General features: G+C 37.5%; 1 protein-coding gene across 2 annotated transcripts in view; it reads left to right on the forward strand.

Moving 5' to 3' along the window:
- COL11A1 (collagen type XI alpha 1 chain) overlaps positions 1–13,363 on the forward strand; it is a 162,838-nt gene that overhangs the window by 82,420 nt on the left and 67,055 nt on the right. For both annotated transcript variants that reach the window (XM_075833368.1, XM_075833369.1), the window contains 7 exons: positions 1,769–1,813; positions 3,209–3,262; positions 3,936–3,980; positions 6,809–6,862; positions 9,241–9,285; positions 10,209–10,262; positions 12,074–12,118. In XM_075833368.1, the coding sequence (XP_075689483.1) occupies positions 1,769–1,813; positions 3,209–3,262; positions 3,936–3,980; positions 6,809–6,862; positions 9,241–9,285; positions 10,209–10,262; positions 12,074–12,118 (342 nt within the window). The remainder of the gene's footprint in view (positions 1–1,768; positions 1,814–3,208; positions 3,263–3,935; positions 3,981–6,808; positions 6,863–9,240; positions 9,286–10,208; positions 10,263–12,073; positions 12,119–13,363) is intronic.

Genomic DNA, 13,363 nt, shown 5'->3' on the forward strand with positions numbered 1-13,363 from the left:
GGGTTAGTGGTGCCCTAGGAAATGGAGTCCCTAGTCAATTGTCCAGTTTGCCACCCCTTTACTGCTGGCACATCTTGGTTATTTCCTATTGACATCTATAGAAGTTCTACTTACATGGCTTCTAAAAAAAAAACCTGCAGTGGTCTAACTGGGCCCTAAAGGCTACAACAATATAGGTATAGGCTTTATTCTTTGATACCTTAGGTTCTAATTTCTACCATAAATCTGAAAACTCTAAGGCCCCATGCACACGAACGTGCTTTTGCAGCCGCAATTCCCCCGAAAATCCACGGGAGAATTGCGGCCCCATTCATTTCTATGGGGCCATGCACATGACCGTGGTTTGCGGGTGGCTCGCGGCTGACAGTCCCCTGCCGGCCAACCCAAAAATCACGGGCGTGCACATGGCTACAGTCGTGTGCATGAGGCCTAACACCAATTCATTTAAGGTCGTTTCTTTCAACCATATCTGTTGAGTAACTGACAACTAAAGCTCTTGGAGCACATTAACAAACCACTTTCTAGAGGGCTTGAATAATTTAGCAACAGCGATGGATGTCCGTTATTAGGGGTATATGCAAACGATATGCCCTAAACGTTTTCCGGATGGTTTATATGGCTTATATTGCTTTAATAGATTTGACTCAGTAAGGAACATAAGTTTATACATGTAAGATGTAATTGCAATTTCTACTAAACATTTCCAGAAACTTATTGAAATGTCAGGTAATTGCCAAAGTTTTATTGAGGTACAAAATATCAGTTTATGTATCCATTCTTTGACAGCAAGCAGAGATTTTTAAAATAAGGAATTTAACCCCAAAGTAAACTGGAAAGCTGCTTTGCTTTTTATTAAAAAAATAAGATTATATACATACAATTGTAAAAATCGGTTTAAGTGAGTTAAAGGGGTTGATAATCCCTTGGCAGAAAATAAGACCCCGAGATGATTAGCTAATTCCGGGGGGTTCTACTACTAAAGAAATGAAGCATTACATCATGTGGAATAACTTCAGCCATGTACATATCATGGCTGAACATAGAATAATGTTGCGTGTGTATAATAATTATATATACAGACACATTGTTACCGCGCTAGTTGGGTACAGTGGGGCCAGGTATCAATAGTATTTATTACTTGCATTACTCATTCATATTATTTCCACTCCGTCAGAGGGAGCAGAACAATGAAAATACTGGAAGCGCCGGTTTTGTTGTACGAGGAACACCATATAGGCATCCATCAGAAACCATTGACTTTAAAGGGTTCTGTCTGGTTTCCATCAGGGTGTTCGTGGTTTCACCGGAAACAATAGCCCAGCATTTTGCGCTATCGTTTCGGGTGTTTGTAGCTGGATCGGTGACGGAGACCCCTAACGGAGTCTCCAGCGCAAATGTGAACAGGCCCTAAGCTTGTTGCATGTGTACTCCGTGTTTAGGGAAATAACATGTCACACTCTCGCGTCCGCTTGTCAATGCCTAGAACTGATAAGCTCCTGCAGTCATGGGCATTAATAAATTGAAACCATTTTACTAGCTAATAAATATAGCCTAATACTTATCCTACAGTTTAGCACTGCGGGCACATTTGCATTCAGTTCTCACAGCGGCTTTGTACAATTAGCCCTTTCTGTCCATCATAGGAAAGGTTATACAACACTACATATATTTTACAATTTGACAAATACAAACACATTGGTTGCTTGTCCCGTTTTACGTGCCGTGTGTTTTAATAACAGGAGAAACAGCTTTTTCTTTTGTGTAACAGGGAGAAGATGGAGAGGTTGGACCCAGAGGGCTGCCCGGTGAACCTGTGAGTGACACATTAATCTGTCGTATACGGAGCTCTCACTTTATATCTTTACAATTTCGCAACGCAGCTGAACATGCTGCCTTGTCCCTGACTGAGGAATCATCTGCAACTCCAGTGTAACCTTTACCCTGCCAGAAGACCACAGCAATATTTCCTCCAAGAACCTGTGAACAGTGTTGGATTCTCAACACCTTGTGGATTTTTTGGCCTATCCAGCAAGTTAATTGAGAAATAGAGGATCATTGCATATCAACATATACAATTGGGCTATATGCACACGTTGCGAATTGTGCTGCGGAAAATACACAGCAAAACCGCAGGAAACTGCAAGAAATTTGCAGCAAAAAAACGGTGCGGTTTTTACGTTTTGCGGCGTAAATCACTGCGTTTTCGTGCTGCGGGTTTTGCTGTGCATTTCTGTAGAACTGCAGAGATAGAATTTTCATGCGGGATAAATTGACATGCCGCGGTATTCGAAAATACGCACCGCGGGTCAATTTACATCCCAAAAAATACCGCAGCATGGACATGAGATTCCTTGGAATCTCATTGCCTATGCTGGTACTGTATTACACTGCGGTTTTGCCGCACTCAAATACACGCGGCAAAAACGCACATAATACGCATCGTGTGCATTGACCCTTAAAGTGGACATTTCCTAAATAAAAAAAAATAAAAAAAAAATATATATATATATATATCTACGTATACACACATATATATATATACACCTTTATATATATATATATATATATATATATATATATATACATATATACATATATACATATCTATATATATTTTTCTATTTGGGATATATATATATATGTACCGTATATATGTATATATATATATATATATATATATATAATGCTGTTAGTAAATTATTGGAATTTGCTGGTATCCTTTCTACAGTATTTTTCGGTAGCAGCAGATAAGAATTTTATAATTTACTATATAAATGTTGGGTTAGTGATTACATTTATCCTGAGCTACAAATATAATATCTGGAATTGTCATCTTAGATGACTGAAATGACCTTCCACTGCGTTATCTCCTCCAGTGCAGACCTATTATAACAGTATACAGTAGTTGTAATATATAATAGTATTGACACTTTCCGTCAGTAAATATATATGAATGATAAGCAGGCGCCACTATAAAGCAGGCAAAAATAATGAAAGCGTTATAGACCCTATTTTGAATCAATAGATCATATCCTATTGTTTGGAGGGGACGTCACCTGTAAGCGATGCTCTAGGATTTAGTGGCTATTAGTATACATATACGTAAATAAGTTATCTAGCTGCTCTTTCATCTCATATTATCTCTTTATTATTGTTGTTGAGATTATTTCCACCAGGTATGACTGAGTAACTGAATATTTTCTTCCAGGGTGAAAGAGGATTATTGGGACCAAGAGGTTCTCCCGGTCCTCCAGGACAACATGTAAGTATATAATAACTGCTAAGAATAATGTATATAATACAAATATAAATTATAAACAGAGTTCTACAAACTAGATACAGTATATCCCAAAATAGACTCATAGGTCTTAAAGTTGGTCTGACATGTTCTCTAAAGGTTAATCAAGAAAAAAAACAATGGAGGGTCTTGTTTAAAGAGTATTTTACTTTAAAGATTGGATAATAGTGATAACTTCATTATGTGGAACTCTTTATGGTCTAAAATATGTACTGTACCACAACTACCTTATGTTACTATTCTATGTGAGTCGCAATAGGAGATAACTCACTGCTTTAGCCATAGCCCTATATTTGCTCATGGACCCTCACTTAAAGGGGTATTGCCAACTTAGACATTTATGTATTTATAAATGTCTGATAGATTTGGGCAGCAAGCGAAACGGGGTCGGTAGAGCCCCGTTCTTGATATAGCTGTGGGTGCCAGAGATGGTACCCGCATCTATAAGACATTTATGTCCTATAGATATGACATAAATGTCTAAGTTGGAAATTCCTCTTTGAGTCAGAAAGAAGTATAGTATATAAATAAGTTTATGAAAATACATCTTATTTTACATGCAATATGTAAATCATATTTCACTATAGTGTTTTGTTTAGTTAGCATTTAACATGACCTTTGGTTTCTTGTTTGTCAGGGTGTTGCCGGTGTTGATGGTCCTCCAGGACCCAAAGGAAACTTGGTATGTATGTTTTTAATAATTTTTTGTGTAACGTCTATTGACCAAAACACTGCCATATAACCAATGGCATTAACATATCATGGTGTATATAGTTGGGCGTTTGTCAGCTGATCGTTGCCATGTTTACATGAGCCAATTATTGGGAACAAACATTCTTAAAAAAAATATGTTTGCTCGATTACAGACCCATGTAAGGCTTCATTCACATCTGCGCCAGGGCTCCGTTCCGACGGAACGTCGAAGCTTTCCGTCGGAACGGAGCCCTGACTGACACAAATGGAAACCATAGATTTCCGTTTCCATCACCATTGATTTCAATGGTGACGGATCCGGTGCAAATGGTTTCCGTTTGTCTCAGTTGTGCAAGGCTTCCGTCGTTTTGACGGAATCAGTAGCGTAGTCGAGTACTGACAGTTAATAGTATTTTCTCTAAATTAGCTATGATTAGGAGTCTATGGACTGGAAATACGTAAGCTTTGATTGTACTGTTGTTCATAATGATGATGCAATCATTTTATATGGCACAATTGCTGAATTAGTCCCTAGACTATACTTGTCAAGCTACCCCAAAATTACTATTGTCCCTCCCTCAGCAGTAGGTAAGTATGAAGGGAGAGAGGGTAGAGAATTATATAGGGTCATACTAAAGTCTCTGCTACTGTATAACTAAACTTTTATGGCTCAGTGTTGAATACGGAGCGAGTATGTTAGTGACACCTAAATGAATTGAAATTGAATGATCATGTTGCTGCTTTCTAGAATGGCCCACATAAATTGGCTCAATGACTGGAATAATGAAAAATCTGCCACACTATGAAAATGTATGTTTCTGTTTTAGAAAGATGATAGATAGATAGATAGATAGATAGATAGATAGATAGATAGATAGATAGATAGATAGATAGATAGATAGATAGATAGATAGATAGATAGATAGATAGATAGATAGATAGATAGATAGATAGATGATAGATAGATGATAGATAGATGATAGATAGATAGATAGATAGATAGATAGATAGATAGATAGATGATAGATAGATAGATAGATAGATAGACAGACAGACAGACAGACAGTCAGATAGATCGATCGTTTGATCGATTGATCGATCGATAGATCTTTTTTTTATTTTGCCTTGATTTGTTTCAATGTAATTTTTTTTTATCATTAAAATTTATATAATTCTTGTTTACACGTTGTTTTGCTAGGCAGCGCTAATGCAATCTAGTAGGTTTGCCTTCACTCTAGTTAAAATCTTTGTTAGGTATCTCTTTTCTAAGGGCACGTTCAGACCTGGCGGATTTGCGGCAGAATTCTGCTGCAGACAGGCCACAGAGGAAATCCGCACTGGACTTTTCTTTCTCTGTTTTCTATAGCTTTTTAGTTCATTAGTGCAGACATTGCAGAAAATAACTTTGCCGAAAATAGCAGCATGCACAGTCTGTTGCAGAGAAGTAGCAAATTATTACCACAGATTTCTGCCCTTGCAATGCAAAGTCTGAAACCTGCGGGAAAATTTACTGTAAAAACTGCCACATCTGGATGCACCCTCACATATGCAGATTTTGCAGCAAATTTGTTGCATAATTTTTGACCACGTCTGAAGATGTCCTGTAGGGCCACTAATTTCAAATTTTGGCTGACTTAGTTAACACTTAGTAATGACACATACAAACATATACTATGTAAAGTTGTGTTCTTTAGTCTGACCTGAAGTATTTGAGAAAAAAATTAACACACGACCATTAACCAAACTGAAAAACTTCATTGACATGCAAATGTATGCACTATCTGTCGGTAACTACTGGGACTATAAAGCTATCCATTTTTATTTTTTTTAATCTTTTTGTATTTTGAATTTTTCTGTTTTCTATGGCACAATAATGCTAAAATGAGTTGCTTCAAAGTTTTCCCAGTTACGCATAACAATGCATTACAATGGACCTCTAGTTTTATAAAACTTTACATATCGGTAGTACTTAGGATTATGAGCATTTTCTCCATATATTTAAACCTTTTGTTTTCTATTTTCCTCCGCTACCCCCACACAGCTATGATCAAAATACGTGTAGCTGCAGTATTTGAACTACTATGTATCTTAATAGTCATGTCAGGAACTTGGCCTAATGGGCCTAATGGTTCATACGTCTAATTTGCATTTTCTGTGGCATGTGAACAGGGTTGTAGAAACCCCATTCATATTCATGGGATGCGGCTTGTCATCGGATTTGATACAAAGTTCTATCCAGATTTCTTCTCAGGGGAATACAATAGGAATCTGTCAACAGATATTTAAGACCTAATTGATATTACATTGTTGGCAGATGCCTCTAAGAAATGGCGAATCTGCCATGAACAACTTATTGTCTATGTGCAGGTTTGGTTTTGATTCCCACTACTTTACATTTTTTCTAATGTGAACCTTTAAGTGGATGTAGATTGGAAAGCCAGTTTAAATCAGAGCAATAAATCGTATATTAAACCTACTGGTCCTGAAGAAGGTATATAGCACAATGGTACATGTATACAGTAGGGTTCACAATTTAATTTATTTAACCAGTTTTGCAGAAGGCCAGTTAAACTAAAAGTTTGTTTTGTTGAAACATGGGAGGAAATACAAATGTCAAAAAGATTTTATCCTGGTTGACATTAGTGCTTATCACTGTATAGCCTTGTTAATATTTTTGATCATTATGATTAATTTTGACAAGTCCTCTAAAAATGTCCTCACAGTGACTAACAAACCATTAGTTTGACCATTAAAATGGTTATATTTAAATTTGGATATGAAATTATCAATATTATAATTACATTTTTTGCATTTTAGGGACCTCAAGGAGAACCTGGACCAGCAGGTCAGCAAGGAATTCCAGGACCACAGGTATATACTAACTAAAGATAGTATATATTTCATAAGCTACTAATAATTTTTGTTTTATCTACTGTATATAAAATTATTAATATTTAGTATATGAAACTGTTTGGATATTTACTATAGTATTTGTCAAATTGGTGGTTCATAAATCATAAAAATGATTTGGCCCTGATGGGTAACAATAATTAAACATTTACTGATATAGCCCCATCATATATGCAGTACTATAAGATATGGGGAAGCAAAATAACTAACAAAAAAAAATCAATATAATGATGTAGTATTATTGGGAAATCTTTAGGTTTACCACAATCTATAAGATTTTTCTTTAAACAAAAATATCAAAATTAGCTTCTTCACAAAATACAAGCTTTCTCCATGGTACAGAACTGTAAGACTATAGATCAGATTGAAATGCAGTAGCGTGGATAAACTGACCATTTGGGCATAAGGGCAGTGCCCAGTGTACATGACCAAAGGGGGCTCACAGTCCCTTATTCAAATGCAAAATTTGAGCACAGGGTTTTAAAAAAAAAAAAATAAGTGGCAAATGCTTCAGAAATACATTAACCCAAGCCAAGTGGACTATGGCTCTGGTGGTAGATAAGGGACCCATGACCTTTAATGCCCGGGAGCCCAGACTTCTCTCAGTCTACCACTGGCAGTAGCAATTTTAGCTAAATACCAAAACCTACTTCATACTTTCTCAATAAATACAAATATACAAAATTGAATATTATACGGCTGGAGTAGAGAGTGGCCACCCAACAAGATGCCTACATGGTTTCCCTTTGGCGCAGGCATACGTATTCTATAACGTTCATTGTCAGACTCCTGAACTATACTTCCACGTTTATGAACCGATGGTGCAAGATGTCGTTGAAACGCGTTTATATGATCAAGTCTTCTCAATGAGGACGAAGAATGAAATAGGGATGGGAAAGGGGAAAAGATGTGGTCTAATGTGAAATTAATAAATAACCTTTATTGATTAACATTAAAATGTATAAAAGTTCATTGGTGCAAACTGGTATGTGTGAGTGACCCCCAAACTCACATACCATTAACCCGAAATATGGTGTAAATTGAGTGAGATCACTAATTTATTTTAAAGCGATTCCACCAACGCTAATGTTCCATTAGAGTGCAATAATCGCTGCACTACAATGGGAATTGGAATTCAAAATAAACGAATGGAATCAAATTGACAGTGTCAACTGATTAAACTGGTCCGTGCTGGACAAGTGGGCTCATATAATGATTGCTACACTGTGGTATTGACAGGCAGCTAGGTGGACTAAAATAGCCCTACACTGACTAAATGGGTATGCATGAAGTAAACCACATGCACACCCTGCGTTTTTGCTGCGTTATTGATAGACAGCAATCAACACTCAAAGATTGAGTGGTTGAGTGATTTCACTTAGTGTTAGATACAATGTTTGTCACCATTGTTTAATTGTTGTGCACACTTAGCTGAACTATGAATAGGAACCGTTAATGGTTATTTTTATTATATGTATTGAGTTTGTAACCTTCCGTTTTTGTGGCTCCAGATGGAATAAAGTGAAGTCCAAATAACGGTTCAAATAATATGTCAGCTAAGAATATAGGCTGTGCTGGAACGTAGTTTTTACTGTTATTGCTGCGCTGTTGGACCAGCAAGCAGCTAATTAAAGTCAGAGTGAGCCCTGCAGTAACTAGATGAGCAGTGGTGATCGAACCACATGCACATCTAACGTTACTCCAACGTTTATTATAGGCAGTTGATTATCGAGTGCGCCTTCACATCGCTGTCTGCCTGGGGAGCAGCGATGTAGAGAGCGATTGTGATATGCGCCACCACCGCTGGAGAACCCAGAAACGGTGAGCTACATTCGCTCACTAAATCGTGTCAGTTGCCAGAGCGATTATTGAATAAGTCCTCTCCACTGACTCAGTATGAGGGCTGAGTGAATGGGTAGGATGATGAGAGCTCTGGTGCCGAGACCCCACAGCCTCACTACACCTCGCCTGAGGTCTAAGCCCGTGGGTGAAGATTCACACCGGGAAGATCGTACAGGGGTTACTGGTCGACTGACCATATGATAGCGGGAGGTGGGAGAGATATGCCCCGGCTTTTCAGAGTAAGGCAGCAAGACACGCTGTAATTGAGGACTGCTCAGAGGTGGGAGCTGTCCCTCACCCACACAACAGCACCTTTTCTCTGTGCAGGTTTGAGCAGTGAGAGTGGAGAATAATGAGGGATTGTACATCTGACTCCTGGCTGCAGCGCGTAGGTTCAGGAATGCGGCCCAGTGTGGCAATGTTATGAAGCGCAAGTCTGTTCTCAGCTCACAGTGATGAATGAGATCCTGAAATATAATGTTTTCCTTTCTACACAGGGTCTCCCTGGTCCACAAGGCCCTATTGGTCCCCCTGGTGACAAGGTAATCTTTCCTCTGCTTATTTACTGCTGTAAAGACTGGTCTTTTTCATCTATTCTTTGTTTGTGTAGAGACATTTAGACCAAACGGAAAACTGCTATTTACTTGTAGAGTGTAAGTATGCAGAAAATATTGAAGTAATGTCGCTGTGTGCCGTAAGACGTAAAACCAGTATACGGTCCAAATGCAAAAGAGACATTCTAGAACATTTTATATAAAAATATAAAATTTTAGAAGAAGCACCATGAGTATTTATGAAAACACGTATGTAGAGGTGCCTTTATGGCATTATGTCTGTTAGGATTAATAATTTCACTTTTGGGTAAATGTAAAATCTAGAAATAGATTGTTACACTTTATAGTATAATTTTGACCTAGTTGGTAGTAAACATATAGCCAGTGGCCATCTATAGACGTGTCAATGCATACATGACAATTATGTCTATGACTACACGACTTATGACTATGTCTGACATACTCGGCTCTGCTGCATCTGTACTTGTCATTTATACAGAAGGCTAGAGTTTAGAAGTTTTAGAAAAGGACATTTGAGTTTAAATTTAATGCTGTTTGATTACAAAATGTAGCAAACTCTGTAAAGTCTTGCATGTAAAATAACAAAATGATATGGATAAGACTCAGCGCATTATCATAAATGAGGCACAAAACTCTCTGCGGTTTCTTTGTAGCAGATTTGTCCCAAAGATGAAAGAAAGATCCTATATCTCTGCTGGAACAGCATTTTCTCCAGATTACTTATTTCATTGCTTCATAACTGTATATTGCTGTAGTGAAATGTCTTATGGAAGAGAAGATGCTGAGACAGACAGACACAACACATAGAACTTCTAATGATCATTTGATCTGTTTTCTTTCTTTTTTCTCTGCCATCCATACATTATTCTTATTTATGTACTCTTATATAGGGACCTCACGGAAAGCCTGGTCTACCTGGACTACCTGGAGCTGATGGACCCCCAGTAAGTAGAAAAAAACAATGCTATTGGATTATAGATACTATAGAAGCAATTACAAGACAGAATGAGTCTACATTGCTGGTAACATACACACAAATAGGTTTTTTTCCAAGAAAATTTGCTACAATTTTTTATTTGGAAATGTCTAGAATGGAGTACAAAGATCTATAGGACCACTCAGGACCACTCAGAAACGTCTGTTACTGAAAATCCCTGACACCTTATCCTAAACAAAGCATGGAATTGAGTGGCTCTTTGCTTAGCATCTTGTTCCCTATGAAATCGGAAGAGGTCTGATCTCATGGAGTCCATCTTTCTTAAAAATGCCTTTTTTTTGCCCCTTTTTTATGTAATTTTTTTTGGTAATACTACAGCCCTACTGTACCCCTACATAGGGCTGGATTTACCTAAAGGTACAGTAGGCCTGTGCCTAAGGCAGCCATCGGGAGGGTCAAGGAGAAGGCATCAGAGGGTTATAGATTTTGTGAGAAATTCTGCTTTATTTTGTAGCAGCAAACATGTTTTCAAGCCATACATGTGTTAAGGTGTGTCCTACTTAATGGTTTAGAGTCTAGGGTGCCAGATATTCTGTGCCTACATGCTCCGGTACTGCAGAATGTGAACATGGCTCCTCTACGATGTTGAGGTTTTTCAGATTACACACTGAATTTACTTAGCTTCACTGAACAAATATTCTTTATAAGAATGACTAAATATGTAATAATAGCAAAAATTCAGTAACTGGTAAATAACTCATAAAGTTACCTGCATTTCAGGCGGTGCTTGGAAAATGTAATTTATAGAAAGATTTATTCATTTTAGGGAGTAGCATTAAAATGTATTTTATTAATGTGAATTTTAGATCAGTATTATTGCCTTGTAAATAAATATAACTATGACATAAAATCGGCACAGCTCACTTACTTTTACAATCTATTTCTTTATTTAGGCACCTTTTTGCTACATCACTTCACTTTTTATCCTTTTAGCTTTACTTTATTTTTAGTGCCAGTTAGTAATAGCAATAAGGAGCAAGGCACAGAAATACATTTATATTTTCTTGACCTTTAGTAAATCATGCCCAATTACTTCCTCCTATATCTATTCGCTTTGTGGCAATCCCAAAAAGTCTAGAAAACATTATTTTAATATAACTGAAATCTAAAATACCATGCTATGAATTTGTGTTTGCAGTTTTTTAATTTCCCCGATTTCTATAAGGGTATGTTCACACGGCAGCGTACGTAACGGCTGAAATTACGGGGCTGTTTTCAGGAGAAACCAGCACCGTAATTTCAGCCGTAATGGCATGTTGAGGCGCTTTTTCCTGCGTCCATTCCGGACGTTAAATGGAGCTGGTTTTCCATGGAGTCCATGGAAAACGGCCCCATTTACGTCTGAAGAAGTGACAGGCACTTCTTTGACGCGGGCGTCTTTTTTACCCCCCACCTTTTGACAGCGGGGCGTAAAAAAAATGACCGTGTGCACAGAACATCGTAAGACCCGTTCTAATGAATGGGCAGATGTTTGCCAACGCTATCGAGCCGCATTTTCGGACGTAAATCGAGGCGTAAAACGCCCGAATTACGTCCGAAAATAAGCCGGGTGAACATACCATTAAAGGCGCCCATGAAGAAATAAATTTGCTGGACAATGAACTGAAGTTTTTTTTTTCAGTAGACTCCATGCTCTGAAAGCTTATGACATAATTTTACTACTGTGCATATTGTGGATCTATAATTATATGTTTCAGTTTTAGAAAAGTAAAGAAAGAATCTATTCTAATTTAATTTATCTACTTACTTTTCTTTTAGGGACATCCTGGAAAAGAAGGGCCAGGTGGAGAAAAGGGTGCAGGGGTAAGTTTTCCGAATGTTTTCTAATGTCATAAGAGGTTTTAATTTAGAAAGTACAGGGATTTTTTTTTTGTTTTTAATCAAGTTCTGTAGTTGTATGGGAACTAAAACCAATGCTGATCTTACATTACCATGTCTTGACCCTCTATCTTAATCAATGAACCAGATGTTTGACTTGGTCATATTGGGATTCTACAATTCATTGATGCTGCTAATGCATGTCAGTGCACAAAACCCCCCTATAACATACTAATCTTTTCAGGGTGACCACTCAACATTATACTTAAAGGATAGAGAGGGCTGTGTTGATTGATTAGCCCTTCAAAACCCAGTATCCCAGTTATACTAGCCTCTTTGATTGATAATTTCCACGTATATCATGTAACATCAGGAAGAGGCCAATGGACTCGACCATGTATGTCTGATCTGAGAATAGTACATGCTCTTAACTAGTTATTTATTGAGTCCTATAACATGCCAGCTTCTGAAACCATGGAATGATACATACTGTGATAAAATTACCTCTTCTAGCTAGTGCTAGGGTAGTAAAAATCTAGATTATGCACATTGGTCACTGATGAATGCAAGTTGTCCATTTTCATGTCAAAAAATCTTTCATTATTTTTCATTACAATGCCTATGTCCAGTTACATATATACAGCATTCATCTATGTGATTCCTCATGAGGAGTGTTGAATATTGTTCTATATTGATCTGTTATAGAGAAAAGTCGTTCTCTGTTGCAAAGTAGACTCGGGTAGAATAGTGCAGCCAAACATCTAACGTTTTAGTAGCAATGTCATGGCATAGAAAACTGAGCTTCAAATAGTCAGTAGGTGCCACATTGTTTCACTGTTCATATCCAGTCTTGTGGTACTTTGGTCTTTTTTTTTTTACATTCAAATATTTGACATCACATAGGTTTTACAGGCTAATGAAGTACATCATTTTTTTGGTATACTTGTCACCTGGCAGAGCTCTTTATGTCAGGTTATCTGCGGCCCTTAGACAGCATAAAGATTCCCTGCAATACATGCAAAAGAGGGTAGCTGTGCCCCCTTGGCGAACCCTACTAACAAAGAGGGTTGACGTGAGGACTGCTGAAAACATTCCTAACTTTTCAGGTGATTTTCAGAAGAAGCAGTCATATGTGTGTACATGAGGAATAACACTATTTCTGGCCATTATATGACTTGTATTCTGCATTATTTAGCAGTTTTCCCCTCTATAGGGTCTATCTCTAATTCT

The sequence above is a fragment of the Rhinoderma darwinii genome, chromosome 7 (assembly GCF_050947455.1).
Source record: "Rhinoderma darwinii isolate aRhiDar2 chromosome 7, aRhiDar2.hap1, whole genome shotgun sequence".
Taxonomy (NCBI): Eukaryota; Metazoa; Chordata; class Amphibia; order Anura; family Rhinodermatidae; genus Rhinoderma; species Rhinoderma darwinii.